The 27,911-nt window shown below is 28.5% G+C and overlaps 8 protein-coding genes across 16 annotated transcripts; 5 read left to right on the forward strand and 3 right to left on the reverse strand.

The window, feature by feature from the left end:
• The first annotated feature begins 331 nt into the window (after nucleotides 1–331).
• On the forward strand, nucleotides 332–2,779 carry TBCC (Tubulin-binding cofactor C). 3 transcript variants are annotated; one of them, XM_085660735.1, is made up of 4 exons: nucleotides 480–621; nucleotides 840–879; nucleotides 1,024–1,259; nucleotides 1,377–2,779. In XM_085660735.1, the coding sequence occupies exon 4, from the start codon at nucleotides 1,551–1,553 to the stop codon at nucleotides 2,577–2,579; it is 1,029 nt and encodes a 342-aa protein (XP_085516861.1). In that variant the 5' UTR covers nucleotides 480–621; nucleotides 840–879; nucleotides 1,024–1,259; nucleotides 1,377–1,550; the 3' UTR covers nucleotides 2,580–2,779. The 3 variants fall into 3 exon arrangements, with proteins under 3 accessions (XP_035738411.1, XP_035738410.1, XP_085516861.1); XM_035882518.2 differs by lacking the exon at nucleotides 840–879 and having other exon boundaries at nucleotides 332–621; nucleotides 1,195–1,259; nucleotides 1,377–1,673; XM_035882517.2 differs by lacking the exon at nucleotides 840–879 and having other exon boundaries at nucleotides 479–621.
• A 404-nt stretch (nucleotides 2,780–3,183) lies between these two features.
• On the forward strand, nucleotides 3,184–5,039 carry VhaAC39-1 (V-type proton ATPase subunit VhaAC39-1). Its single transcript, XM_035882516.2, has 6 exons — nucleotides 3,184–3,461; nucleotides 3,637–3,987; nucleotides 4,100–4,257; nucleotides 4,346–4,522; nucleotides 4,652–4,729; nucleotides 4,825–5,039. Exons 1-6 carry the CDS (start codon nucleotides 3,341–3,343, stop codon nucleotides 4,984–4,986), a joined length of 1,047 nt encoding a protein of 348 aa, XP_035738409.1. The 5' UTR covers nucleotides 3,184–3,340; the 3' UTR covers nucleotides 4,987–5,039.
• Nucleotides 5,040–5,399: 360 nt separating this feature from the next.
• On the reverse strand, nucleotides 5,400–7,303 carry THG (tRNA-histidine guanylyltransferase). Of its 2 annotated transcripts, XM_035882515.2 has the most exons (4): nucleotides 6,746–7,303; nucleotides 6,381–6,625; nucleotides 6,032–6,292; nucleotides 5,401–5,949 (listed from the first exon to the last, which is right to left on the reverse strand). In XM_035882515.2, exons 1-4 carry the CDS (start codon nucleotides 7,098–7,100, stop codon nucleotides 5,896–5,898), a joined length of 915 nt encoding a protein of 304 aa, XP_035738408.1. In that variant the 5' UTR covers nucleotides 7,101–7,303; the 3' UTR covers nucleotides 5,401–5,895. The 2 variants fall into 2 exon arrangements, with proteins under 2 accessions (XP_035738407.1, XP_035738408.1); XM_035882514.2 differs by having other exon boundaries at nucleotides 5,400–6,292.
• A 203-nt stretch (nucleotides 7,304–7,506) lies between these two features.
• Nucleotides 7,507–12,934, forward strand: LOC118448781 (tRNA (guanosine(18)-2'-O)-methyltransferase TARBP1). Of its 2 annotated transcripts, XM_085660453.1 has the most exons (11): nucleotides 7,507–9,777; nucleotides 9,919–10,289; nucleotides 10,357–10,598; nucleotides 10,696–10,912; nucleotides 11,004–11,156; nucleotides 11,225–11,389; nucleotides 11,465–11,650; nucleotides 11,747–11,924; nucleotides 12,006–12,331; nucleotides 12,396–12,532; nucleotides 12,592–12,934. In XM_085660453.1, exons 1-11 carry the CDS (start codon nucleotides 7,560–7,562, stop codon nucleotides 12,740–12,742), a joined length of 4,344 nt encoding a protein of 1,447 aa, XP_085516579.1. In that variant the 5' UTR covers nucleotides 7,507–7,559; the 3' UTR covers nucleotides 12,743–12,934. The 2 variants fall into 2 exon arrangements, with proteins under 2 accessions (XP_085516579.1, XP_035738386.2); XM_035882493.2 differs by having other exon boundaries at nucleotides 7,507–10,289.
• A 6-nt stretch (nucleotides 12,935–12,940) lies between these two features.
• LOC118448797 (ATP synthase F(0) complex subunit g, mitochondrial) lies at nucleotides 12,941–13,883 on the reverse strand. The gene is made up of 2 exons (XM_035882525.2): nucleotides 13,650–13,883; nucleotides 12,941–13,291 (listed from the first exon to the last, which is right to left on the reverse strand). Exons 1-2 carry the CDS (start codon nucleotides 13,687–13,689, stop codon nucleotides 13,032–13,034), a joined length of 300 nt encoding a protein of 99 aa, XP_035738418.1. The 5' UTR covers nucleotides 13,690–13,883; the 3' UTR covers nucleotides 12,941–13,031.
• Nucleotides 13,884–14,023: 140 nt separating this feature from the next.
• On the forward strand, nucleotides 14,024–16,542 carry LOC118448786 (protein SHQ1 homolog). 2 transcript variants are annotated; one of them, XM_085660454.1, is made up of 8 exons: nucleotides 14,024–14,062; nucleotides 14,538–14,728; nucleotides 14,807–14,994; nucleotides 15,078–15,482; nucleotides 15,549–15,672; nucleotides 15,735–15,898; nucleotides 15,991–16,145; nucleotides 16,251–16,542. In XM_085660454.1, exons 2-8 carry the CDS (start codon nucleotides 14,542–14,544, stop codon nucleotides 16,375–16,377), a joined length of 1,350 nt encoding a protein of 449 aa, XP_085516580.1. In that variant the 5' UTR covers nucleotides 14,024–14,062; nucleotides 14,538–14,541; the 3' UTR covers nucleotides 16,378–16,542. The 2 variants fall into 2 exon arrangements, with proteins under 2 accessions (XP_085516580.1, XP_035738397.2); XM_035882504.2 differs by lacking the exon at nucleotides 14,024–14,062 and adding an exon at nucleotides 14,069–14,455 and having other exon boundaries at nucleotides 16,251–16,541.
• Nucleotides 16,543–17,195: 653 nt separating this feature from the next.
• Nucleotides 17,196–26,954, forward strand: LOC118448780 (sushi, von Willebrand factor type A, EGF and pentraxin domain-containing protein 1). 4 transcript variants are annotated; one of them, XM_085660534.1, is made up of 31 exons: nucleotides 17,392–17,519; nucleotides 17,589–17,744; nucleotides 17,806–17,872; nucleotides 17,949–18,204; nucleotides 18,280–18,480; nucleotides 18,555–18,719; nucleotides 19,491–19,673; nucleotides 19,761–20,177; nucleotides 20,271–20,519; nucleotides 20,593–20,841; nucleotides 20,919–21,128; nucleotides 21,207–21,301; nucleotides 21,377–21,599; nucleotides 21,663–21,875; nucleotides 21,973–22,134; nucleotides 22,218–22,514; nucleotides 22,581–22,720; nucleotides 22,818–22,917; nucleotides 22,998–23,211; nucleotides 23,299–23,456; nucleotides 23,581–23,669; nucleotides 23,739–23,848; nucleotides 23,922–24,094; nucleotides 24,174–24,388; nucleotides 24,481–24,688; nucleotides 24,770–24,943; nucleotides 25,034–25,125; nucleotides 25,194–25,330; nucleotides 25,427–26,436; nucleotides 26,498–26,677; nucleotides 26,785–26,954. In XM_085660534.1, exons 4-31 carry the CDS (start codon nucleotides 18,066–18,068, stop codon nucleotides 26,952–26,954), a joined length of 5,973 nt encoding a protein of 1,990 aa, XP_085516660.1. In that variant the 5' UTR covers nucleotides 17,392–17,519; nucleotides 17,589–17,744; nucleotides 17,806–17,872; nucleotides 17,949–18,065. The 4 variants fall into 4 exon arrangements, with proteins under 4 accessions (XP_035738383.2, XP_085516660.1, XP_085516659.1 ...); XM_035882490.2 differs by having other exon boundaries at nucleotides 17,196–17,519; nucleotides 17,585–17,872; XM_085660533.1 differs by having other exon boundaries at nucleotides 17,589–17,852.
• Nucleotides 18,828–19,359, reverse strand: LOC118448798 (uncharacterized). The gene is made up of 3 exons (XM_085660621.1): nucleotides 19,229–19,359; nucleotides 19,032–19,149; nucleotides 18,828–18,971 (listed from the first exon to the last, which is right to left on the reverse strand). Exons 1-3 carry the CDS (start codon nucleotides 19,357–19,359, stop codon nucleotides 18,828–18,830), a joined length of 393 nt encoding a protein of 130 aa, XP_085516747.1.
• Nucleotides 26,955–27,911: the final 957 nt, after the last annotated feature.

The following is a 27,911-nucleotide window of genomic DNA, read 5'->3' on the forward strand; positions in this document are numbered from 1 at the left end:
CAACGTAAGTAAATAAAAGATAAAAATATAATGCGTAGATGATAAAAGACGATTATAGAACTTACCGAAATTAACAGTGCTATATTTGATGTATCGTTAAGAAACAATGTACGATATAACAATACATATACGTATGGAAAGTATAATTTATGATATTTACGGATTAGATATTAACATTTTAATCTATTTAAATGGATTTTTAACTTATCCTCGGTAATATGAAAGTGGATAGAAATAAAGTAATGTAACGTATTAATTAAATTCACCGCGTGAATAAAGTATCGAACGTAGAAACATATATATCGATAGGATAGCGAGTTTTCAATATCTCGAAAGTGTATCTAGAATCGAGACGTGGGTGAGCCGGTTAGTGAATAGCTATTATTATTATTCTATATCCCTTCCTATAGGTTCGTATTGAGACGACTCAAGATTTTGTCTCTTATTCACCATGGTATTGATGATTTCCTCTTTAGGAAATCGCATTCCTTTTTAGTATGCTTCACAGAACACCAAAACGTAGCTTTGATAAAATTAAAGTTGCCAAATCAATTGTTTTGTTTGAGAGTATCCTCTTTGGTTGTTCATTAATATTTTGGAGTTGTATGAGTAGATCGCAAGGTAAGTAAGTGACTTATTCTTGTGAATCCGATGTTAAGTTCAGGTTATTGCCTTTAACGATATTTTCCTTTCATATATGACATGTCATGAATTTATACCTGATATTTCTTGCTTCTTTTTTTTTTCTTTTTTTTTTTTTTTTTTATGACGACGAACGTTAAATAACTTCACGAAATCGATATAGTCAATGTACATTGATAAATTTTTTCTTCCTATAGTTTCCTCAAGCCACTTTAAAAGTTTAATGTATTTTCTCTGGTGAATATTTTGACTTTAACATTATTAAATGGCACGATAATATAAGTATACTTTTCTTGAAACATTTATCGTATATTTTTTTAATTAGAACAGTAGATATGCGATATGCTTGCACATTTTCTTTTCTTTTTTTTTATCTTTTAGATTTCAGGTTTTATATGCGCCAAAACTTGCCATCTTTGTTAAATGGTTATTATTATATATATGAAAAAGTATCAAATGATAATTCAATCAGGACAGCTGACACGATGAAATGGGAACAAAATTAAGATTTAGTATTCATGGCGTTCTTCAAATCTATGTTACTGTTAATAGGTGGTGGAGGTTTAGGATATTATCTAATACAAACCCTATCAATAACTCAACGTGAATTAGAAGAGGTAATGTACATTAATATATCTTGCAATGAGTACGATTAAATATTTTTGTTTAAAAAGTAAATAATTATTGATTTAAGAATATTCCTATAATATATTTATTATATTATACATTTGTAGATTCTTGCTTATGAGATTTCACCTAAAAAATCTGCCACAGAAGATAAAAATAAAGTACTGAAACAATTGAGGAAAATAAAGAAATCAAGCGAAGAGAAATTTATGAAATCTGTCTCTGTGCTATTTGAAGATACTATAAACAATACCAACAAATAGCATTCAGATAATAATAAGATGGAGAATACTAATTTCCTCGAAGGCAGCTTGCCAGAACGTATCAATAAAAGAGATCGTGAACGAAAGAACATCATTGAAAGACGGAAAGAAGAACGACAATCCCTCGCTGTGGAATCTGAACAAAGTAGTTATTTTAAGGATACATTTTATTCATCGTGTAAAAAAATTAAAGATATGTTAGATGAGGCATCTAGCGCACCGTCATCTGTTCTTTCGGTTGCTTTTGACAAAATAAGTAAAGAAATTCTGATGCTTAAAAATTATTTGTCTCAGTCAAAAATGTATCTAAAAGTATATGATATTAGAAGAGCACAGGAAAACTTACAATTACTTGAAAATGAAGCGTCAGAATTAGAAATGCAACTTTTACCTAAGAAAAAGTTTGGATTTAAAAATAGAAGAGTTGTAAAAAAACCCCCAGAAAAAACGTATGATGTAACGGATGGATTAAAAGATCTCAAGATATCAGAAGGTATTGTGAATGGTTCGGTAAAACAAAATAATAAAACATTTAATAAATATGGGGAAAATGCGTGTATATTGGTAGGAAAGTCTGATGAACAGTTGGTTCTGGATGCTGAAAACGTAAATAAGAATGATATTCTTCTTTCCGATCTAACTCGATGTACAGTAAGAATATATGGCACACCTAGTACACTACATATGATAAATTTGAAACAATGTACTATCTTAGTCGGACCAGTGACATCGTCCGTATTTGCTCACGACTGTGTTGAATGTGTATTTGCTTTTGCATGTCAACAATTTCGATTACATTCATCTACAGATTGCACTATATACCTCCATGTTACTAGCAGAGCAATTATAGAAGATTGTACAAATATAAGAGTAGCACCTTACAATTGGTCTTATGAAGATCAAATGAATCATTTTAATTTAGCTGGTCTCGATCCAAAAATAAATAATTGGAATTGTATAGATGACTTCAATTGGTTATCAAGTGAAAAACATTCGCCAAACTGGTCTATTCTTGAACCTGAATTACGTATAAAAAATTGGGATTAATATAAATATGTCATTCAAAGCTTAATATTTACTGTTCTATAGGCAGGTGTTTACTCTTCTTTAGATTAAGAATTAGTTGATCCATCAAGATAAATTATTTATGCATATATCTTACTTTTTTCACCAGAATGTAAAACTATGTAAGTGTTTTATATACTTACGTATTTAATAAAATTACTGGCTCCATACTATGTGCATATAAATGACTAATATATTGTTTCATATTTTAATATGAATATCATTTTAATTTAGTGACATTTATTTAATCAGAATAATAGATATATATTTTTTATAGTATTATTATTAACTAATATGTAATATATCCTTTGACACTGTTACCTTTTATAAATAATAATATAGTATAAAAAATATAATATGAAAAATATATAGTATGAAAATAAATATATATATTTCTCGTACTGAGTAGAAAGTGAAAGTAATTAACTTGATGTTATATACAAGAATATTATCTTTGCAATTTAGATTAATGTTTAATATATGATTTCAAATTTTAATGAATCCCGTGAACCTCGTATAAGGTTTTGTCGCCAGATGGCAGAATAGAATACTATCATTAGCGCATCTATCGGCAATGAAAATAAACGAAACTTTTACTTTCGTATATAAGTTTGGCCCCCCTGATATCCAGTCATATGATCGCCAACCAAGAAGGGCGAGTCTGGGCGTTCAAGTTTTAATCTTGACAATTTGTAGACTTAAAGTGACATACATATTTTTCTTAAAAAAAAAAAAATATCAAAATGAAGGGTTGTATGTTTAATATAGATGGTGGATATTTAGAAGGGCTTTGCCGTGGTTTCAAATGTGGAATACTTCAACAAAGCGATTATCTCAATTTAGTTCAATGCGAGACACTCGAAGGTAGAGCAATTATATTTCTTAATAAATCATAAGGAAGAGTCAGCTACACAGTTGGATAGTTGCTTTTCTAGAAGAGTCAACTAAATTTTGTTGTACTTAATAAATATTAAATGTTATATATATCAATCATATATATGTATATATACACATTATCTTTTTCAATGAATATTTACAGATTTAAAGCTACATCTGGCTGGTACAGATTATGGAAGCTTTTTAGCAAATGAACCATCACCCCTTTCTGTGAGTGTCATAGATGACAAGTTGAGGGAAAAATTAGTTGTGGAATTTCAACACATGCGCAATCATTCTGTTGAACCATTGGCACAATTTCTTGATTTTATCACATATAGTTACATGATTGACAATATTATATTATTAATTACTGGTACTTTACATCAAAGACCTATTTCTGAATTAATTCCAAAGTGCCATCCTCTTGGTAGTTTTGAACAAATGGAAGCTATTCATGTAGCTGCTACACCAGCTGAATTATACAATGCTGTTTTAGTAGACACACCATTAGGTAATAGCATTCTTTGTTTTTTCTTTTATTCTTTTTGTTTTTTTTTTAATTTTGTATTGAAATTTTGATAATAGGACCTATTAACTTTATATATCAATTTTATCATTTACAGCGCCTTTCTTTGTGGATTGTATATCTGAACAAGATTTAGATGAAATGAATATTGAAATTATTCGTAACACACTTTATAAAGCTTACCTAGAAGCTTTCTATAAATTCTGCAAAGATATTGGTGGTACAACTGCCGATACTATGTGTGAAATACTTGCTGTAAGAAATCTATATAACTATAATATAATTACAATCCCATAATATATAAAATAATATCAATAATATAGAGTATAAATTATAATTATAGTTTGAAGCTGATAGAAGAGCAATTATTATAACCATTAATTCATTTGGAACTGAATTGGGTAAAGATGATCGTGCAAAATTATATCCACGTTGCGGGCGTTTGAATCCAGATGGATTGGCTGCATTAGCAAGAGCTGATGACTATGAACAAGTTAAAGCTGTAGCTGAGTATTATGCTGTAAGAGAAAATAATTTTTTGCTATTGCAAATTGGCATTGTATTATCATGAATATGGTTGCATTTATTCAATATTATTCAATATTTTAAATTTATGTAACATAATATTGAATTTGTATAAATCATACAGGAATATAGTGCTTTATTTGAAGGAGCAGGTAATAATCCTGGTGACAAAACTCTGGAAGATAAATTCTTTGAACATGAAGTAAGTTTTACTATCGACTTGAAATAAATTGAATATATTTTATTGTTTAATTCTATGAATCTTTTTTATATATATATTAATGTTGTATATTATAGGTTCGTTTAAATGTTCATGCATTTCTTCAACAATTCCATTTTGGAGTATTCTACAGTTATTTAAAACTTAAAGAACAAGAATGTCGTAACATTGTCTGGATAGCTGAATGCGTTGCACAAAAGCACCGTGCTAAAATTGACAATTACATTCCAATATTTTAATTGTATCTTGTTTTGTTTAAATCAATTACATAATTTACCAGAAATCACTTATATATTAATGTTATACAACAATGAATTTCTTTCTATCCTGCTCCTGTTGTATTTAAATATTTAATATGTATGAACATATATAAGAAGAGAAAAAGTTACCCATTGCTGTGTAGAAAATAAAGAATAATGTACAACAAACTGCCAAGAAAAAAAAGTAATACTGATGCATTGTTTAAGATATATTGTCTAAATTGTTTCATGTATTTTCTTCCAAAATCACCAAAATTTTCATATAAATGGAAATGATGTGAATGACATTGTGTACATAGTGTATTTTATTGCAATATGCAGTGTAACTCATTGTGGCATATAGTATTATTCCATGTTATGCTTTATATCATTATGTAGTATGTAATAATTATAATAATATTAATAAAAAATAAAGGTACCTACATTCTATATGATATAATACAAATGTTTATGTCTGTATGTACCTGTACATATTGAAGTCGATTAATAACATGTTACCAAGAAATAAATTTAAAAATGTGTAACTGTAAACAGTTCATTTTTTGTAATCTATGAGCTAATTTTATCCACTGAAAGTTTGCAAAAGTTTCATGATTCTGTTTTCAGCTATATCCACAATGCTTGTAACAATGTAACATTGTCAACAATGTTTGATGTAAAGAGCAAAAGATATGTTCGCATCCATACCCATTATCAATGCATGCAATATGTTGTTCATTTTTATAACAAAATTCACTTTTGCACGATCGAAGAATGGATAGCACATGATTTAAATAATATTATTTTTAGTTTAGTTATTTTGTCATAGAAAAATTGAAAACACAACTTATTTTCTAATAATTTGGTCACTTTCACATTGCATTCGATCACCATCCATTTCTCTACTTCTTATAACATTTGTTTCCTCATTCTTTGAATTTGTATTACATACGACGGGAGGTACTGTAACATTATTAATGTGTTTAAGAGTACCAGGAGAAAGAGGCACTGATGTACAAATTGTATTTTTAATAGCATTATTAACCATATTTGGCGGTTGATAAGTTGCTAAACTTTTCAGACCGATTACTTCTGGATTTTCTTTCCAAAAACGGTCACCAATGATATCATCTACCAGCGGCACAACAGCAGGTTTTAATCGTCCTGTACCATCTGGCACCAATTTACGTAAAAGTGTAGTGCCTTTCCGAAATATAGCAGGCTCATTGTTATAATTTATTCCAAATTCTTGAAAAAGCAATTCATTTTTGTGCGAAGCTAAAGTACCTCTAAGTTTGTCCTCTGCCTAAAAGGAGATATAAATTAAATTAAATAATATAGGGTGGAACATAATATGTTTCATTAAATAATAATATAAAACATAGGAATTATACCTGGCTTGGGGTTAATTTTCCCTTAAGGACAAGATTCCAGAAACATGTGTTATATAAATTATTCACATGAACATCTGCCTGACGCCAGGCCAAATAATCTCTTAAATTTTTATCAGTTGGATATAAGACAACACGAGCATCAAAGGATGGCGGATAGTAAAGATCTCTACCTCTGAAAAATCGAGGCCAATGATACACGTAGGAGGAAGCAAATAAAGAATTAACATTGGACATGAGTTTGGATGCTGAAAAATCAAATATTAGGTGTTACAGACGAATGGGAATTATTAAAAAAATCATAAAATTGTTTACTCATAAAAAAAAAAACGCTTTATAACCGAATAAATTGATCGCGTACAACATACCTCTGCGTTTATAAAGTTGTGTGTCTTTACGAAAGACAAAGGAATATTCATCACTTTGTCCAAAACCTAATATTATTTCTTTGAAATCTTCCATAACAGTAATAGCAGCACGATTCATCAACTCCAAAGCGGCGACATCATTCGGCTTAGCAAATTGGTGCGCGTCGGTAAATTTCGAAAAATTTCTTCCATCTATTCTAACCACAATCCAACAATTTGGCAAGCAATTATCGTCACGTTCGAATTCTTTAACATATTCAAATTTACTTTTCGCCATTGCTGTCAAACTTATGCGCCGGGATATGGCCACTTGTTTGCTCCAGCTAATGATTTTCAAGAAGCCACTTCTCTTCATTCGTTTCGAACCGTTGCACCGGGATAGAAGCACCGCTTCTCCTTCACTTTCTTCGATTGTACGCGCTTAAGATCATTCGCTCGCTCATTCGGTTAACCGGATTCACTGTGATTGAAAATTCGTCAACAGCATTCGTGTGTCGTAACTTAACACATTTAATAGATTTTTATTTCAATTAAAGAAAACACTGTATCTCGTACGTTGACGTGCAAAAGCTCTCTATCAACATCAACTGCATGTGACATATCCACGTGCACTTTTATTGGTTAAGTAAATAAATCCATCGAAAAATAAAGGTCAATGTAAACACGTTTACATTGCACTTATTTTATAATCGAAACAAATTTTACATTTTTTTTCCTTCTAATTTGTTCCTACGTTTCCGTTAATTACGACGCTCATCTTTCCTACAGCTCTCTATAATTATTATTACGCGCTCAATATCATTCTACATTCAATATGGATTTACATAAAAAGTATATGGAATTTTCTACAAACGATATATCCATATTGGAAATTATTGATGCTTCATTTAAAGACGATCCATTTCTTTATTTACATCGTTTAGTTCAATCCTATAATAATGAAATTAACAAAAATATTTTGGATATAAAGAAACTCCAAACTTTTCATACAATATTATGCTACGAATATCAACTCAGATTTCATTCTAATAATATATATGCATATAAAAATTTGGAAGATTTTTCTTTTCAAAACAACATTGAAAATGTTTTATTTCCTCAAAACCAATGGCGTAACATGTCAGAGATATTGTTTATTTACGATATTTTGCTATTACAAATGGTTTTGTATTGTGATATGCAATCTATTAAAATAAAATTAGAAAATTTCAGAAAGTTTAGAAATTCTAATCTTAATAATAGCAATGAAACAAGAGAGCTGTATATGAAAGTACTAGAGTGTTTTTTGGATACATTGCATCTGCATTGTTATCTTTTTAAAAACGGAAAACAGGAGGAGTATGAAGAATTTATTCCCTTATATATAGAAGATATAAAATGTTTAATAACTACAAAAGATGATATACAATGGAGAACATTAGCATCAATTATACCAAAAATCAATCGTACATTTGAAAAAAAAAAAGTAGTTTTTCCCATCTGGAATCTTTTCTTAAATGAATTAAAAGATCTTGAAGATTTACTTGCCACGATTAATATACTTGCTGATCATTATTTTTCTTTAGAAAAAGATTCTCTTTATGATCTATATTATGATCTATACTGTAAAGATAGATTTTGGTTGATAATCTCAAAGGGATTAGAATCTTCTGTTCAACAGTATCGAAAGTGGGCATTGTTTCTAATGAAGAAAACGATTGATTTTATGAGTGAGATAAAGTTTGAAAATTCGCATCTAAAAAAAAATACATTGACTCCTTTTATTTGCATTACTTGCCCTAAAAATGTAAAAAGTAATAAGGAAAAATTTTTTTTGGTGTTAGAAGCATTGGAAGAAAAACAAAAACATTTGATATTGCCAGCTTTAACTCATTTACCTGGGTTGATAAAAAGTAATGAAGTATGTGGCAATTGCTTTAATATTATATGGTTAGGTTGTATTTTTAAAAGAATATTGCAGCATGAGAATAATAATATAGTGAAGCTTGGATTATTAAATATTTGCAACATGGATGTAATTATGTGTGATGAACAGTTTCTTGGTTTTTTTGTAAATATGTTAAATAACACTTTTTTGTATGAAATACAATCTGATAATAATGAATCAGAAATAATAAAGGAACTTACAGGATTACTATCCCGCATAACCAGACATAAAAATAAATTTATTTTAAAGAAATTTTTGTATCATATTAGTCAAATTAAATGGGGTCCTGTAGCAATGTTTTATGTGACACATATTCTTTATACCGTTTTTGAAGAGAATCAACATTATATTGAATTGGAAGACAATGATTTAAATGCTATTCAGACATTGATATCATTAAATTTGAATATGCATTCACCCATTTTACGGATTGCATCTCATATTAATATTATAAAAATGATTTCTTATTCTTCAATTTCAGTAAACGATTTAGAATTACTTGCAAATGTTCTATCTACTTTTCCTTCAGAAGAAGTTTTGAGAAGAGGTTCAAGTACTTGGGAAATTATTATTAAATGGTTACCTAAAGTAATAACAAAATGTAATGCTGCAAATTTTATTTCTCATATCTCAGAAAAATACCTTCTGAAAAATCAATTTGAAATAAATATTAATACATTCGCACTCATGATTTTTCTTCTATATGATGCAAAATTAATATTTTATTCCAAATCATGTCCTGCTATACAAGCAATAAAAACTTGCTTAGATTCATTGATAGGATCTGATGTGAGACCATATTCTAATCTTTACTCAAATATTAAGATACTTGAATTAATGTCATATTTACTAAAGGTCAATATTATGGGAAATTGTAATAATATCACACAAATGTTGTTTTCGTATGGTGATACTGCTATGAGAGTTATAATAAAAAATTTAAGAAAAGCAACGATGACACTATGTTATGAAGATTTAGATAAATTTTTAAATATTATTACAACGTTTTTCAATAATAGAGATTTATTATTTTCAAAAGAAGCAATGTGCATGTATGCAGAAAATTTACAAAAACCATTACTTGTAAACATAAATTCTGTACAAGGTACTGAATATTTATCTATTTTACACGTTTTACTTCTATGCCAAAGCACAAATCTTGCATTATGTTCAAAAGAAACGTATGAATTCTGCATAGCAAATATGCACAAATTTCAAGTACTTAACAATGAATGTTGTTATACAGAAAATGAAAAAGGAAAGATTATATCACATTATTATTTTCTTATGACAAAATTAATGTATAATTATCTTCAACAATTTTCAATGGAATTGTGGAAAATAGAATGGTATGACATTATAACAAATGTGCTTCAACTGGAAGGTATTAAGATAATACCAACAGTAGCGATAATACTAAAAACAATTATCGAAAAAAATGGGCTACAAAGTTCAGAAGATATAGAAAATTTTACATCAACTGTTCAGTTATGCTGGAGAATTACATTTTTAAATAAAAAAGATGCTATTTTCTCGGTAGCAGTAAAAAATCTTGTTGCAATTATAGTAAATTCTAAGTTTCTGAATTTACCAAATATTGTGATAATTATAAATCCAGTAAGAAATAATATATTAAAATATTATTTTTAATTTATTATATCCTTATACTTAAATTGTATTTTAGTTTCTAACTCAATTGATTCAAGAAAGTGACAATATACCAAATCTAAAAAGAATATTGTTAATTCACATGGAAACATTAGATATAAATAATATATTATATAATAAAATAAATTTTGACAAATTATTATTAGCATGCCTTCTTCATGGTTATGCTATTAGACGAGATAAAAAGATTGAGAATCAAATATGTTTATATATTGAAAAAAATTTGCAAGACTTCTATAAACTTCATTTGTCAATCACGTAAGGTTATGTACTAAATTAATAAAAAAAATTTTAGGCTTTGTTATATTAATAATTCGCTATATTAAAATATATCATTTTTTTGCTTTGTTCGTAGTGATTATAATAATGATGCAATTGTGAGGGCACAAGCTACAATATTACTTCACAAAATAATTACCAAAAAACCTGAATATGCATCTATATTTTTGCATTCTGTTCTTGCAGAATTGGAGAAAAATAAAAATAAAAGATATTTTAAAGATTCTCATTTGCATAGAGTTAAGCATAGACTCATACAAATATTATTGGTGTTAGAACCATTACTTAATATGGTAATAAAAAATAGAAAATTCTACAAGATCATTTTTGAGACAATTGTCTGTATACTAAACTAAGGAAACAAGTAATCATATTTTTTTATAGGAAAGTATTTCATCCCTTCAAGAAATATTATGTAATTTAATTCTATTAGAAAGTAATCAACATAGTATACGTCTAATGCAAGAGTGGTTATTAATTAGGATTTTTGTAAAATATCCAAATTTACATAATAAATTATGGAATTTCTTTGAAGAGGTACTCTAAAGTAATGCCAAAAATCTATATAAAACTTGTTATCATTAACTATCTCAATTTATATACAGAGTCTCTTGAAACGTCCTGGATGTACAAGTTCAATTGCAAGTGTGATATATCATGTAGCTCTACTTCTTTCTGGTCAAACTCAATGTGATTTTCTTAGACAGGCCATGCCATATATTGCATGCTGTTGTTTAGGCCAAAATTACAATATGCGTTTATACAATCAGGTAAGTCAAACATATTAGGATTATAAAACTGAGGTATAAGAAATTATGAACTTTTTTTTTATTATATCAAAATAGGTGATTTTGGTAAAGTTATACGAATTATTAAAATGCTCAAATTTTGATGATATATTAGAATATGTAGGATTATATAATGCAGCACTTAAAAGTTTACAACAAGGAAATTTAATGAAAAATTCATTAAAAATACAGGATGATTTTTATTTTTCTGTTTTTCATCCAATAGATGATTATAGTTTGCAGGTAATCAATTATATTAAAAATGTATTATATTCTTTTTAATATTATATCTGATCTATTATTAATTTTGTTGTATTCAAATGCTTATAATATTTTTAGACTATCTATTTTGAGATTCCAAGATTGTCAGCCATGGATGCAGATGAGTGGATTGCATCTCATTTATTTCATGATTTAAATTTTACAGAAACTATTAATCATCCTTTATGTTTGCAAAATTTAAATAAAAAATTAGCCGAATCTAAACTATGTATGCATTTGATAAAATCTGCTCCATGTAAGTTAAAGTAGTTATATAAATTTTCTGACATTCATTGTTTAAAAAAAAAAAAAAAAAAAAAATAAAAATGTTTTGTAGGTAATAAGGAAACATCACATTTCAATGAAATGGATGATGATGGCCTGTGTAATATACAAAAGAAAATTACACCTGTTAAGTCAGTTAATTCTATTGAAAATAACATTGGGATAATGTCACTTCAAAATACTGTATCTAATATCATAGATGAAAATATTATAATTGTTGCATCCCTAATTGATCGTCCTGCAAATCTAGGAGGTCTTGCAAGAACATGTGAAATATTTGGTGCTAATGAATTAATTATTGGAAATTTACAATATACGAAAGAGAAAGAATTTCAAAATCTCAGTGTGTCTTCCGATAAATGGATAAATATTACAGAGGTATTTATTTAAAAATATTCATGCATATATATTTTGTAAAATTAAATTTCATGTAAAATAATAGGTAAAGCCTTATCAACTATGTGAATATCTCCTAGAAAAAAAAGATATGGGTTGGGATTTGGTAGGAGTTGAACAAACTGCTAATAGCATAAATCTTTTGAATATGAAATTTAAAAAAAAGACAATACTTGTTTTAGGGTAAGTATCAATAAAATTATCATGTAGAATTCTATGTAACTGATAAAAAAATCTTACAGAAATGAAAAGAGTGGTATACCAGCTAATTTGATACCCCTTTTTGATGTTTGCGTGGAAGTACCTCAAGTTGGCATCATACGTTCATTAAATGTTCATGTTACTGGAGCAATATGTATATGGCAATATGCAAAACAACACATATTTGTTTGATACTCACGATTATAAATTCTTTTTCTTTTTTCTTCTTTCTTTTTTTTTTTCTTTTTTTTTTTAAGATTATATATTACTGGAATAGTGTAAGTCTTGCAACAATTATTGTATAAGAACAAAATAAATATTATATAGATAAATAAAATAACAATATAATAAATAAATTTATATTATGTCAAACTTAATAAATAAAATGCATTATTCAGAGTATCTCTTGCATTATCATATATTTATGATGTGGTTCACCATCTATACATAATTATCTAAATATAGGTAAATTAGTTGCAGCTTACACTTTATATCCAACAATATGACGTTTTCCAATACATTCACCTATATAAAACCAACAATATACTTCTATTGCAACTAAAGTATTGAGCCAAGCCTCGCGCACAGTTAATTCTTTATAACGACCAGATTTAGCAGCATTAATAAGATCTGCAATGCCCTTTTTCACTGCAGGTAATTCTGATGGTTTCGGTGGTATTAATTCCACTTTGGCATAAGCTTGAAAAACTTGTAGTTTGGGCTTTGCTTGTTCTATAAGAGCTATAAAAAATAAATAATAATATGAAATATCTGATCTGCAATTAAGTTTCGTCATTTAAAACTAACTATAGTAACTTTTTAATATTTGACTTTTAATGTTTAAGAATATATAACTTAACCTCTTATCATTTGTATTTATATGTAAAATATTTAATGTTATTTATTATAATCAAAAATGAAATCGTGCAAAATTATAAGAAGGCAAAAATTACAGAATATATGTATCTATTTAAAATTCACAAAATCTGACAACAATTAGCAGTTACATAATAATTAATGGTCGAGTTATAATGCACCGAATATGTAAGTGTAGGACAAATTCTTTTTAGTAATATAATTATTCCAAAACATTACATACTTTTTGCTAACGTAGTTACTTTCGTTGTTAAATTCGCCATTTTTATTTCTTACAGTCTTCTTCAAAAGTGAAACTCAATAATCTGTAAATTCTTTTCTTGTTCGTTTCCTTCTAAAATCTTCTTCTTCTCTCACATAGCCATGGCGCGTCTGCGCAATTTTAAATCGAAATCTTACCTTCGTAAATGTAATGACCGCTATAAGTTTTTGATCTTTATAGTCGATTTTCATTTATAGAAATGAATAGAGAACTACCCATTGCTTAGAAAATATCAAAATAATCATACGTAATTGGCTAGTTTCAATATTAAATATGATTGGCTGTTAAGCTAATCGAGTTTCTATTGGTTTTTATAATTATCGAATCGAATCGACTATAAATTGAAGATTTGTGTTCAATAACTTCTATATCCTGTAAATATTCGTGTCTATACCTAAAACAAGTAAAAATTGTAAAATCAGATAAATTGAATTGGCGTGCACGTGTAAATCGTTATGCTTTGTATATATTTCATTATATAATTATTGTATAATTAATATCGTTTTAATGTTCTTCGGATTTGTGTCTGTCATCTTTTATTATGATTTGTTCCTACAATTGAATTATTAGATTAATATAAGAGGTATTTTAAAAATAAGGGAATTGCATAAAAAAGTAGTAAAAATGTTAACTCCTCGATTTGAAATAACACAAACCGACTTAGAAGTTACTATTATTGTTCATGCACCGTATGCTAATATTAAAGACGTAGAGATTGACGTTGAAGGAAATGATTTTAGATTTTATGCTACACCTTATTATCTTAGGTAGAATATAAAAATCCGATGTTTTATTTGTTAAAAAAATAACATTTATCTTTTTTTTATTATATATTATTTCTTTTAACAGACTAATGCTACCAGGAGAAATAGAAGAGAATCATGCATCTTCTGGACGCTATGATTGTGAAAAGGGTGATTTTACTTTAAAATTTTCTAAAGTAAACAAAGGTGAATTTTTTCCTAATTTAGATATGATAACTACGCTATTATCACCACCCAAAACAAAAAGTACAATTGTTCCCAATATTGAAGTGATTGGTATGTTATTAAGTAAAGCTAATTTATGGGAAAATATTAAATGTAATGTTAATAAATTTACCTTTCTTCGATGCATAGGTAATCCAGCAAATTCAGAAAAAATATATAAGAATTCGGATGAAGATAATAATGAAGAAAATGATAAAGAAGCATCAAATGAATGGTTCATTCCTCAATCAATACAGTCCAATAATTTAATTCTATCTATAAATTCTCCCAAATATGGATTTGCTAATAAAGTCTCTGGTGCCTTAATAGCTTTTGAGGTATGTTCATATGATTTATATAAAATAATGTATGTATAATGGAACAACATATAATAATATATTTATCAATGATTAATCTGCAGCCAGCATGGATTAAAGAAATAATAGATTTGCCCACGCCTGATAAAATCTCTGAACAAGAACGTACATTTCTTCGTAAAAAAAAGGAATTGGAAGACTTTGACGAACAATATTATATGGCTGATCTTATGCAACCAGAATGTATTGAGCCGTATATGTTTTATGTACCAGAATGGTATAATTTAAGGAAAGAAGATATTACATTTAATAAAGATGAAATTGACTTATTGAAGGAGTTTCCAAATAAAGAATATTTATTAGATGATAAAGAAATTCAATCGTTACTTCTAAGTTTAATTGATATTTTATATGGTAGTTGTTACAATTATAGAACAACATTGGGTGAAAATACTGTTGAAAGTGGATGGACAATTAACAAGCTGAGCTCAACTTTGTGTTGGTTTCAAGTATGTTTTTTTATTTCTTTCTATCCGAAACTATTCTTATTTATAATTCCTTATATAATGTTATAGAATTTTTCTAATATGAATGAAGTTATAAATGCATGTATTAGAAGAGCACTTTGTTATCCTATATTAAGGAACTGGGATTTGGCTATCAAAGTTTTTGAAGACGTTAAGCAAGTCGTAACATTAGGTTTGTTAATATAAACTTAAGTAATATTTTAATCATATTTAATAATATCTTTTGGCCAACAGGAAAAAAGTATATTATAAAACGTTTCTGCGAAATACATAGTTTATGTAATAATTCTTATGAACCACGATATCTGTTGAATCAATTGTATATAAAGGATTATTTAATTTGGTTGCAAAGTATTCCTGAATCTTTGATAGAATCACTTACTCCTATTTTAGATAACGTGAGTTTACTATAAAAACTTTTAACGTTATATTAGATGTAATAGAAAAATTTTATGTAGATTAATAAAAATATTATTTTATTTTTATTAAGATACATCCAAATAAAGAGGATATGCAGTTGGAGTTATTAGAATTAGAAGAAGCGGCATATTCTGTTCAGAAAGAAGGCCTTGTTATAGAAAATGTAATACATGATATAACTGGACATATACAGAATTTAACTATTCATATTGCACAAAGTAACAAGTAAGAGTAATCAAATATCATTATTAGATATAATTAAATAAAAATAACAAAAAAATAGTTGATATTATTATAATATAAAATATATAATGTATTAATTTTTTTCAGATCATCCGACAGTTCAACTTCCACTGATAGTAGTGACACAGATACTGACTCAGAAAGTGATAGTTCTAGCAGTAGTAGTACTACTAGTATCAGTTTAGATTCTGATGATATAACTGACACAGAATGAATTTTTTCTTTTTTAATATATAGTATGAACGTAATTTTAATGATAAAATACTTCTCTATTTACTATTGTTCTAATATTGTTCAATATAAATTACTAAATTATCTATACATCTCTAAAATATAAGAGATCTCTAATAAAAGAAATCATTGTCTTCTCATACATACTTTTTATTTATTAATAAAAATTCAAAAGAATAAAGGAATGCTTTTTTTATTTCAGTCTTCACATGTGTGCGTGGGTTGTGCAGTGTAACGTTAGGATTAATTGTATCCCGATTCTGATTCTTTAATCCTAGTAATGCATAGGTAATCTTTTTTATAATATATTTCCTAATTAAATTACTAGCTAAAAGTTGAAATAGACAAAAAATGATCTTAAATACATGATGTTTTAAAAAATCGTTATGTTTATATTTAGTATTTATTATTTTCTAAAAAATATTAATTATTATCTTTTATTTCGTTAGCATATGTTTGATATATTAGCAAACTTTTTCATCGAACGAAGAGCGACAAGATGTCGAGACATCAAATGTAGATAGAGGCATTTTTTATATTAAGTGTAGAACAGAGGCTCCGTTGTTCTCGTGTTTTCTAAACTCTGTGATTACTCGACGTTAGCTTGTTGGCGTACTTACATAGTACCAGTTAGCGTTTGAGTTAGACAGTGTTTGTTTTTTATTGCGAACCGTGCTTTTTCCGACTCCTGTATATTTTCATTTATATTTTCTTTTAATTTTATTGCAGAATCTATTTCCAGTGATAGTTTTTGTTAATATATAAAAAAAAAAAAAAAAAAAAAAAAAAAAAAAAAAAAAAAAAAAAAAAAATTAGAGTATATGAATCATAAAAATGTTAATGTCACATTGGAGAATACTTCTATTAATCAATGGAGTTTCTTTTCTATTTGCAAAGTACTCTAACATAAGTGAATTTCGATCAAGCGATACTTTCAAGATTAAGACCGCCGATGGCATCGATTTAATATCAACAATTTGGAACCATGACAAGGAACATAATAATAAAAATCAATATTTAGATAACAATTTCGAAAGTAGTAACAAAATGATCCGACGAAAAGCAGACTTGTTATCGCATCTTTTAAAGATCCACATAAATCGCTTGAGAAACGAGACCGATGAGGTAAAGCCAAATGATTCAAATTTGTCTATTTCGAAGTATACAAACTACTGTCTCATTTTTGCCAGGTAGAACTCGTATTCCTCGTGGATGGATCTGGTTCAATTGGTCTAAATAACTTTCGTAGCGAGCTCAATTTCGTAAAAAAACTTCTATCAGAATTTACGGTAGAACCTTTAACCACCAGAGTTGCAATCGTCACATTTGGAGGAAGAAGAAACATCAATCGTAATGTTGATCAAATATCAAAAACTGGAAGGGACAATCATAAATGTTATTTACTTAACAGGCAACTTAACAACATCAGTTATACCGGTGGTGGAACGTATACGCGTGGTGCGCTTTTTGAAGCTCTCGTTAGTAATTTAAAACTGAAAGACATTTAACAATTAATCATTACCAAGAAAAGAATTAATAAGATCATTGCAACAGGCTATTCTCGAGAAAGGCCGGGAAGGAGCAAAAAAGGTAATATTTCTCATAACCGATGGCTTCAGCAATGGTGGAGATCCACGCCCTGTTGCTGATCTTTTGAAGAATGCTGGCGTTATGATATTTACTTTTGGGATACGTACGGGCAACGTGAAAGAACTTCACGATATCGCTAGTAATCCTGAATACACCCATAGTTACTTTTTGGATAGTTTCGCCGAATTCGAAGCTTTGGCTCGTCGTGCTTTACATCATGGTGAGGATTAAAAAGTAATTTATCAAATATGATTAATCAAATACGATCGATTAAATATAATGATAATTTGTGTAGACTTGAAAACAGGAAAATATGTGCCTGTAGCAGTTAGCAGCGATTGCGATATTTTATGTATGAACAATGAAATGAACAAAGTTAGAGAGAAAAATTGTTGCGACGATTTAGCAATCTGTTCGTGTGGCATAACAACCGGTCATTACGCTTGTATTTGCCCGATAGGATTCTTTGGCTCTGGTTTTAAAGGTTCTTGCCAACGTGAGTATATTTTTTTGTATTCTCTATTAATTTTGTTGACAATAATATATCTCTTAATTATAAATTATGTACAGCATGTCCAAATGGGACGTACGCTTCCGGTTATATTTCTGGAGATTCAACGTCTATCTGTATACCTTGTCCAGATGTTAATCATGTCACTCTGAAGGTACCTGCTACTACAGTGGAAGATTGTGTTTGTGCTTTTGGATTCACTACTGATGGAAAAAAATGTGAAGGTAATTGTAAGACTATTCTATATATATATATATACATATATTGATTTTATAAAAGGAATTTTGTATGGATATATGAAATAGGATGCATTAAATGTTTATATTAAATTTTTATCGAATTAAGCCTTTTCCAGGTGCAAGCATTGGTATGTTTCCCTGTAAAAGAGTTTCAGTCTCCATAGGATTAATTCGATCAATTGTATACGGTCCGTATCTTTCTAATTGAAATTCTGGCTTCGTTGCGAGCCAGCCATACTAGAAAAAATATAGTGAAGTGTTTAAATCAATCGTCAAATTGATTTCAAACGATCATACTTCGCAATTGCTTGTTTCTGGCGTAGGTAAGCAAGATCTTTCATCTTCGACAGATGAATGATCGACGACCATGACCTGTTTTTTCTCACACAACTCTGTCATCTCCTTTTTCACGTTTCTACCAAATAATTACTGAGAAAAATATCGACAACGGTCACGAATACACACACTGATCTTAATCAGGATCATTTCCATACTTGTATTCATCCAGTAAAGGACCGTACGTTTGAAACCACATCATTTGCATCGCTCGCGTCTTTTTTATTTCTTCAGTTAAATTTCGAGCCACAGCGATGAAATCGTAGGGCTTGTTGCATCGTGCGTCCATCGTTGAGATTTAACTTAAAGGACTTAAGCGGATACGATTAAATTATGATCTTGAAAACAAATGAAAAATTGCACTTTTCATTGTTATTCGCATTAAACTTCTTCTTTTCTTTTTTTTTTTTTTCTTTTTAGTCATAACGTGTCCAAAATTAAAAGTACCAGAAAATGGATATCTAGTGAAAGCGAATGCTTGTAGCAACGTGGTGAACGCTGCTTGTGGTATAAGATGTAGAATTGGATTTCAACTGACCGGTGATAGTATTCGACTTTGTGGAAAGGATGGAACTTGGTCTGGTAATGAACCACAGTGTTCACGTAAGTTTACTACTTATCATGTTAACGAACGATCTTTCATCTTGCTAATAAAAAAAGATGTCTAATTAAAGAAAGAGTATTTAACAGTAAAGACTTGCCCAGCACTGCGAGCACCGCTAAATGGACGTGTTCGTTGTCAGCACGACGATATTTATCAGGATCGAATGAAGGATGATTTAACTTCGCATCCGATCGATACGCGTTGCCAATTTAGATGTGACGTTGGCTACCAATTGCGAGGAAGTAAAGTGCGAAATTGTTTGCCTGTTTCGCGTTGGGATGGTCTGGAAACAACTTGCAAACCGATTAAATGTGAACCTCTAAAGCAATTAGCAAATGGTATGATTTTCCCTACGAACTGCATGGGTCCTGAAAAGTTATCCTTCGCGATGAACTGTACTATCTTATGCAAAGAAGGATACAAGCTGGAGGGACCACGAAGTAGATACTGTGGTGGACGCGCAGGTGTTTGGTCACAACGTTGCAGCGTCAATCGCTGCGTAGGTCAGTATTATTATTATTATTATTATTATTATTATTATTATTATTATTATTATTATTAATTATTGTTTTTATTTTATATTTATTTGTTTTTAGACAACACACCACCAGTCATTGTATGTCCTTCTTCTATAACCATTGAGAGTTTGCCCAATAAGAATTATGCCTATGTTAACTGGACTGTACCAGAAGCTACTGATAACGATAGTGATTCCGTTGTTGTATGGAGCAAACCACACATTGTTCTTCCACGGAAGATGAAAATTGGTACTCGTACTATCGTTTACGTAGCACAAGATGCAAGTAGGAATAAAGCAAAATGTAAATTCCAGGTCAAAGTGATCGGTAAGTTGTAGAATCAATGTTATTCTATAATGAAAAGAATTTTTCACGTGGTGATAATATATCGTTCTTAAAGATAAGGAACCACCGATGGTAGAAAATTGTATAGATCCTCCAGTGATACTTTCTGATCGTGAAACTGGAGCGATTAATGTCACCTGGAACGAGCCAGGATTTTACGACAATTCGAAGCTACCGATAAAAATCGAGCAAAGTCATCGACTTGAGGATAACGCGTTTCCAATTGGTAAAACACAAATTATATATAATGCCACCGATATGTATGGAAACATTGCGAATTGTATATTAAACATCACTGTTAAAGGTAAAAGATAATAAAATATTTCATTTTCATATTAGATCAACTATTGCACGTTGTTTTATATTTAAACATGGTTTCAGATGTATGCAAGAATATTACGTTATCTTCGAACAAGCGTATAAATTGTTTATACAATTCGAATGAAACGTCACAATGCATGACTATCTGTAATGAAGGCTATGAACTTGTGCAGGAGACAACGTATCTTGGTCCTATGAACGAGGATATGCCATTTAAATGTAACGCGGAAAATGGAACTTCGAACGATTATGTTATATCCGATTGCTTGGGTCAATATTATACCACATCCTTTTATCTAGATATACTATCAATTTGTATATTATATTAATCTATATATTATCCCACAGAATCTGAACAACTAAAAACTGTATATGTAGAAGGAAATATCGTTCTTGAGGGCGATACTAAATCGTTCTGTAATAACTCAACAAATCTTCGGGAAGTGAGCACATCAAAGTTTTTTGTTTAACAAATTTCTAGTTAAACTTATTGATTATTATTTCATTGCCGTGTGTAGTTAACCGATCGTATTACTGAAGACTTAAAATCGAAGCTAATCGACATCTGCAATAATGACGTTGAATGTAATCTTGTGAGCTTTGATCCTGAATGCGATGACGACATTTTTACTTCGAAAAATTTATATTCAAGTTTGGTAAGATTTCGAAGGAATGAAAGGCAAGATGAAGACAAAATAAAGAGAAAAAGAGAAAAGATCGAAATTAAGTTTAAATTCATTGGTATGTATAGATATTGTTTATACAACGATTATTTTATGAAATATGATATAATCATTGATATAGGAAAGATAATTAAAGAAAATCTAGACGATCCAAAAAAAGGATTGCAAAAGTTAAGAGAAAAGATCCAATTGATGACACATTCTGGAGAATTGGATTTACTAAATAATAAGACTAATCAAGAGATAGCTAAACTTGCACTTAATTTGCACATAGTATTTGGAGAAATACAAGATTTTTGTGAGCCTGGCAGTATACCTAGAAAGCATACTTGCAGTGAGAGAAACATATTTTTTTATTTCTATAAGATATGTTAATATACTCTAATTTTTAATCTATATTATAGAGTATACAATTTATTTATTTTTTCCAGTAAAATGTCCTTTAGGTACTTTCCACGATACTTCCGCACGACGATGTCGACCATGTCCTTTTGGAGAGTATCAGGATGCAAGCGGATCTATACAATGCAAACAATGTCCTGAACATACTTATACTAGAAGGATGCGTACAAAATCATTACAAGAGTGTATATGTAAGAGATAATTACTGTGAAAATAATAGAAATCATTAATAGTTCTAACATATAAAAATTTATGCTAATATCTCTTTTTTTAGCTGTTTGTCAGCCAGGATATTATTCTAAACGTAGACATCATGGATCTATTATATCTGTAGAACCTTGTATATCTTGTACTTTTGGATTTTATCAACCGAAATATGGTCAAATAACATGTCTACCATGTCCCATGAATACAACTACACAAAATCGTGGTTCTGTAACTATAAATGAATGCATAAATCTTGATATAACAAAAAATGATATTTGTTATACAAAACCTTGCTTGCATGATGGTCAGTGTTTGGAAAAAGAGGATGAAGATTTCAGTTGTGAATGTAGTGATTATTATGTTGGTAAGAATATAAATTTTAATCTTCTAAATTGTTATAAAAATTTTTCAGTAATACATTTTTTTTTAGGCACACAATGTGAAATATTTCAAAATCCATGTAGATCTTCACCATGTTTAAATGAAGGATTATGCATTGTACACGAAGCTAATAAAAAAATGCCATATTATTGTTCTTGTAAAAGTGCTTACACTGGACAGAATTGTGAGGTAGGAAATTTAATTATTAATTTTAAATAGTTCATATAAATTTTTTTTTTAAATTTATATGAATACAAATACAAAGATTCTCTAATTTAATTTTTAGGTTTATATTGATGAATGTATTCATAATCCTTGTCAAAATGATGGAAAATGTGTAAGCACAGAGAATGATTACGTATGTATATGTAAAGATGGTTTTGAAGGTAATTATGGATAGAAATTTTGAAATATTTTTCATATATTTTAAGTGACTCTCTATATACCTTAATATTAATACTTTTAGGTGATTTCTGTGAAATTTCTGTTAATTATTGTGATTCAATGCCTTGTGAAAAGGGATCAACATGTAACATTGTGAATCAAACATGGTATTGTTCTTGCTCATCTGGCTTTTTAGGACGTCGCTGCAATCTATTACCATGTGATTGGCTTCCTTGTCATGAAAATTCTATTTGTATAAACATCATGGAAAAAAATGCAACAAGAAATAGTTACAGGTTTGAATTTTAAATTATCCAATGAAAATGTTTATTTTGTTATATTTTATAAAAGAGATTTAAATAAATATGTATTATTTTTAAAAGATGCGAATGTCCGATTGGATATACTGGAAAAGATTGCAGTACAAAAATCGATTACTGTAGTATTTCACCTTGTAAAAATGGTGGACAATGTAAAAGTATATCATTTAATTATACTTGTATCTGTCCTCCATCATTTATAGGAAATAACTGTGAAATTGGTAAGTTCATAAAATATGTTAAATTAATTTATTTAATAATTTTCCAATTCTCTATATTTTGGAGATATATTCATTCAGAGCATGTATGTATTTAAATCTTAAATGAGATATTTTTTTAACAAAGAATTGACATCCGATTATATCATGCACTTTGTGAGATCCAGTACAACCAATTATGTGATGATGAAAGGTCCCATAAAAAATATGTCACAGGTAAAAAATTAATAGGAAATCAAATATTATGAAGCCTATATTTTATTACTTTATACATTTATTTTTTAGTTAACTATTACCGTGTGGTTGCAATCCATGGACACTTTTAATTACGGCACTGTGCTTTCATATGCAACACATGATGAAGATAATGCGCTTACAGTAACAGATTATAATGGGTGAGTCATCTCTTCATATGACTATATCATTTTGAAATATCAGTTAAAATATTTAATAAAAAATTTGATATAGTTTCGTATTATATATCAATGGGCACGGAGTTGTAACTGACATTAAAGTTAATGATGGTTATTGGCATTTTCTTTGTATTACATGGGAGAATACTAATGGATCTTGGAATATTTTTCTTGATGGAATACTTAAAGATACTGGTACAAACTTAGCAAAGGGTTTAATTATTCCAGGTAGATTTCCATTAGACATAAATATTTAATACATTATTTAATATTAATAATAAAAAGTTATGATGATTTTTGTCTTTAGGTAATGGATCTTTCATTATTGGACAAGAACAAGATCGAATGGGTGGTGGTTTTTCTGAATCAGAATCATTCGTGGGTAATATTACATTATTAGATATTTGGGATTCGGCTTTTACGAATGATTATATAATGCATTTGTATAGAACATGTGAAAAATACTATGGCACTCTTTATACATGGTCTCATATATTGGAACATATATATGGAGATATTATGGTAATTATACCTTTTTTATTAATAAATCTAATAATTTCATTAAATTAAACATTCCTACAATATTATAAAAATATATCATAACTTTTTTTTAGATCATAAACAGCCATTTTTGCCGTGGTTGTTCATTACCAGTTGTACCATTTAGAGGTAACATAAATACTACAGAAGATTTATTAGAAGCAACTTATTATTGTGATACTGGATATGTTCTTAAATTTGGTGGTAAAGAACAAGAAGTACTAAGAAGAAAATGTCTTAAAAATGGTGAATGGGAAGGTTCCGATACACCTAAATGTCTTAGTAAGATTTACAAAATTATTTAAAACTGAGAATAATTATAGTTTTATTTTTTTTTTTTTTATATTATTTGTAATTTTTTAGAAGTAAAATGCGGCTTTCCTGGATATTTTCCACGTGGCTATATAAGGGGTTGGTCGTATTTTTTCGGGGATGAAATTTATTATTCTTGTATCAGTGGCTACGAACTTCATGGAAGCATACGTAGAGTATGCAAATCAAATGGAAAATGGAGTGGATCGCCACCTCTTTGTATTGGTAAAATTTATAACTACATATGTTGTGTTAGTGAATTATCCAATTTAAAAAAGTTTAAATAAACGTTTACATATGACATTCTTATGATAGGGGTAACATGTAAAAGTTTATTGGCACCGGAAAATGGAGATATAGAATACATAATAGAAGAGAATGAGAGAGATGACATTACAATTTTGCAGGTATAATATATTCCTTTGAGAGCAATGTTTAATATTAAAGCAAATTTTTATTTAATTATTTTATCTAGGCAGGGCAACAAATTGAATTTAAATGTGATTCTGGATTTCGTTTGGTCGGTGAAAAATATCTAACATGTTTAGAAACTGGCATATGGAATCATGATAATCCAGTTTGCATTCCTTACAGTTGTCCACCGCCGATGAAGTAAATTTTTATATAAATTTTGTAAAATAATTATTTTTTTATATATTTGGTTTCTTATTTTTTATTATTATTATAATTTTTTTTTTTTAAATATAGAATAGAGCATGGTTACATGAAAATAATTACCAATGGAAATGAAAAATCTTTTAGTTCTTTCAAATTCAAAGAAAATTCTACTAATGATCCTTTTGTCAGAAACTACTCTTATGGTGATACTATTGAATATTTTTGTGATCCTGGTTACAAATTTGAAAACATTAATGATTCTTCTACAATGTTTACTCTTCAATGTTCTAATAATGGTTTGTGGACTAGTTACTTTCCAAATTGCATTCTCATTAAGTGTCCTTGGCCAAACCTAATAGAAGATGGAAAGATATTTCTAAGTATAGAGGGCAATTTGACATTGGAGATTTCAAGAGTTTCAAAAGGATCAAATTGGACACAATATTTTAATAATAAAGAATTGAAAGAGAATTTTATTCCTAATACAACAATTTTTGTTACTTGTAATTCAGGATATACATTAATAGGTGAAAATAGTAGAGTATGCAGCAATGATGGAACTTGGATTCCAGACAATCAGATTTGTGAACCACTTAATTGCCCAATTTCTAATCATTTTGTATCACGATTTCTTAATATCAATGCATTGAATAATGTGCATTATAAAAGTGAAAAATACAAAGAAGGAAGTTATAAAAATGTGAACAATTCTTATGGAAACATTCAATTTTACATTGAAGGAGATATTTATAGTAAAAGAATTCTTATGATATGTCAAAATAGTATGAATGATTCAAACTCTTTTACTGCCGATGAAAGATTAAACATTACATGGATTTGCAATGAAGCTAGTCAATGGAAACTCGTGAATTTTTTACAATATAATAATAAATTTATACAGATACATGATTCGCAAAATGAAACATGTGAAGGAGTATTGTGTGCTACACTCATTAATATTACCAATATCAATATGAATGATTTAAAAAATGTTACTAATATTTTTACCTTTAGTTGTCAACGAAACTATATTCTTGAAGGCACTGAAACATTAACATGTCATTCAAACGGCACATGGTCTGCAATGCCTTTGTGTAAACGTAAGTTAAAAATTATGATATATTAATTGTATAAAAAAATCTAGAATATCGTTGTTTTCAGATGTGACTTGTAGAAAACCAACATTACCAGTTACTGCAGTATTAAAACAAAATGAAACTGATTATAATGTTGATGATATAATTAATTTTGAATGTATACCAGGATATCGAATATTTGGGCAATCAACTGCGAAATGCCTTCCTAATGGAAAATGGTCCAAAATGCGTGGCAGGTGTTCTAGTAAGCTACGAATTAATTCTTCATTCTCCATAAATATTAAATTAAATCTTTACTTCAGTATTTATGGAAAATACTATTTTTTCTTTATTTATTCATTGTACTTTCAGAAATATCTTGCGGTAAACCCGTAGTACCACCTGGTATAATTGTTCAGGGTCCATCCTATTTATTTCGAGAACAACTTGCTTATATCTGTCCTAATGGTAAAAAGGTAGGTTCAATTACTTGTAAATCGGATGGAAAATGGAGCGATCCTCCACAATGTACTAATAAATAATTATAGAGAATATATTGCGATATAGAAAAAATATATAAAAATACGCAAAAACACGTAAACGGTCGTATATTTTCCATATCATTTTAGCAAGAATGTTTAAATTCATATAATTATCAAAGTAAACATATATACATATATGTACATACACGCATACGTGTATATATTTATTTGTGAGCTAAATAACATTAATGATAAATGAGCATAAGTTCATATAAAAATATATTAAAAGTAAGAAAATTTTTGTACATCGCTGCAAAGCAATTTTGATATCCGGCGTTAAAAATAAAAGGTTTATACAAATTTGTCAAAAATAATATTTCGTTGTCTATCAAATATAAGTAGTTACTATTACTGTGTATGTTGTACAATGTAATGAACAATTAGATATGAAAATTATGAAATTTTTTTATAGATATAGAAATGTGCAATTTGTTTTCTGTTATACGTCTTGTCATTGCCCTTCAATTCTGTTCATGACAAATTTAGAGAAGTGATTATGTTATGATTTTTTTCACATTTTAATGAAATTTGAGATCCTTTGACTTTCTTTGTTGACACATCCTATATGTTTCATAGCTTTTAATTCTAAATATAGTGATGTGTACCTTACATTAAGATGATTTTTTGTATCAGACTATTAGAGGAAGGGCAGTGAAAATAGAAAATATAAAATATTCCAATTTGAAAAACTTACATTTTAAAATTATATCTATGAATATTGTATAAATGAAGCACCATCTGATAATCTTAGTTTATATTCATTTTTAGCCTCATTAAAGAGAGAGAAAAACAAAAATAATTAAATAATTAACATGTTATTTTTAATTTGTTTTAAAATGTCCTATGATGACCACAAGGTTGAGCAATTGTTTAAAAAATAATACAATATGAAACAAAATTAATATAAATTAATAATTTCTAATGTTCTTTCACAAATCAAACGTTTTCAAAAAGAAA

The sequence above is a fragment of the Vespa mandarinia genome, chromosome 12 (genome assembly GCF_050613455.1).
Source record: "Vespa mandarinia isolate Hongniang chromosome 12, ASM5061345v1, whole genome shotgun sequence".
In the NCBI taxonomy this organism is placed as follows: Eukaryota; Metazoa; Arthropoda; class Insecta; order Hymenoptera; family Vespidae; genus Vespa; species Vespa mandarinia.

Excerpts from the sequence above, each read along its gene's own strand:
- TBCC (XM_035882517.2), top strand. The coding sequence starts at position 1,551 with ATGGAGAATACTAATTTCCTCGAAGGCAGCTTGCCAGAACGTATCAAT.
- VhaAC39-1 (XM_035882516.2), top strand. The coding sequence starts at position 3,341 with ATGAAGGGTTGTATGTTTAATATAGATGGTGGATATTTAGAAGGGCTT. Across the intron at positions 3,462-3,636 it reads TCAATGCGAGACACTCGAAG|ATTTAAAGCTACATCTGGCT; the intron begins GTAGAGCAATTA and ends GAATATTTACAG. Across the intron at positions 3,988-4,099 it reads TTTAGTAGACACACCATTAG|CGCCTTTCTTTGTGGATTGT; the intron begins GTAATAGCATTC and ends TATCATTTACAG.
- THG (XM_035882514.2), bottom strand. The coding sequence starts at position 7,100 with ATGAAGAGAAGTGGCTTCTTGAAAATCATTAGCTGGAGCAAACAAGTG. Across the intron at positions 6,626-6,745 it reads ACAACTTTATAAACGCAGAG|CATCCAAACTCATGTCCAAT; the intron begins GTATGTTGTACG and ends TTGATTTTTCAG. Across the intron at positions 6,293-6,380 it reads GAAAATTAACCCCAAGCCAG|GCAGAGGACAAACTTAGAGG; the intron begins GTATAATTCCTA and ends ATCTCCTTTTAG.
- LOC118448781 (XM_035882493.2), top strand. The coding sequence starts at position 7,560 with ATGGATTTACATAAAAAGTATATGGAATTTTCTACAAACGATATATCC. Across the intron at positions 11,651-11,746 it reads TAGATGATTATAGTTTGCAG|ACTATCTATTTTGAGATTCC; the intron begins GTAATCAATTAT and ends TAATATTTTTAG. Across the intron at positions 12,533-12,591 it reads AAGACAATACTTGTTTTAGG|AAATGAAAAGAGTGGTATAC; the intron begins GTAAGTATCAAT and ends AAAATCTTACAG.
- LOC118448797 (XM_035882525.2), bottom strand. The coding sequence starts at position 13,689 with ATGGCGAATTTAACAACGAAAGTAACTACGTTAGCAAAAA. Across the intron at positions 13,292-13,649 it reads AGTAACTACGTTAGCAAAAA|CTCTTATAGAACAAGCAAAG; the intron begins GTATGTAATGTT and ends TATTTTTTATAG.
- LOC118448786 (XM_035882504.2), top strand. The coding sequence starts at position 14,313 with ATGTTAACTCCTCGATTTGAAATAACACAAACCGACTTAGAAGTTACT. Across the intron at positions 14,456-14,537 it reads GCTACACCTTATTATCTTAG|ACTAATGCTACCAGGAGAAA; the intron begins GTAGAATATAAA and ends TTCTTTTAACAG. Across the intron at positions 15,899-15,990 it reads TTACTCCTATTTTAGATAAC|ATACATCCAAATAAAGAGGA; the intron begins GTGAGTTTACTA and ends ATTTTTATTAAG.
- LOC118448780 (XM_035882490.2), top strand. The coding sequence starts at position 17,229 with ATGTTAATGTCACATTGGAGAATACTTCTATTAATCAATGGAGTTTCT. Across the intron at positions 18,481-18,554 it reads TTTTAAAGGTTCTTGCCAAC|CATGTCCAAATGGGACGTAC; the intron begins GTGAGTATATTT and ends AATTATGTACAG. Across the intron at positions 22,721-22,817 it reads ACACTGGACAGAATTGTGAG|GTTTATATTGATGAATGTAT; the intron begins GTAGGAAATTTA and ends TTTAATTTTTAG.
- LOC118448798 (XM_085660621.1), bottom strand. The coding sequence starts at position 19,359 with ATGGACGCACGATGCAACAAGCCCTACGATTTCATCGCTGTGGCTCGA. Across the intron at positions 19,150-19,228 it reads CCTTTACTGGATGAATACAA|AAACGTGAAAAAGGAGATGA; the intron begins GTATGGAAATGA and ends ATTATTTGGTAG. Across the intron at positions 18,972-19,031 it reads CAGAAACAAGCAATTGCGAA|TATGGCTGGCTCGCAACGAA; the intron begins GTATGATCGTTT and ends TATTTTTTCTAG.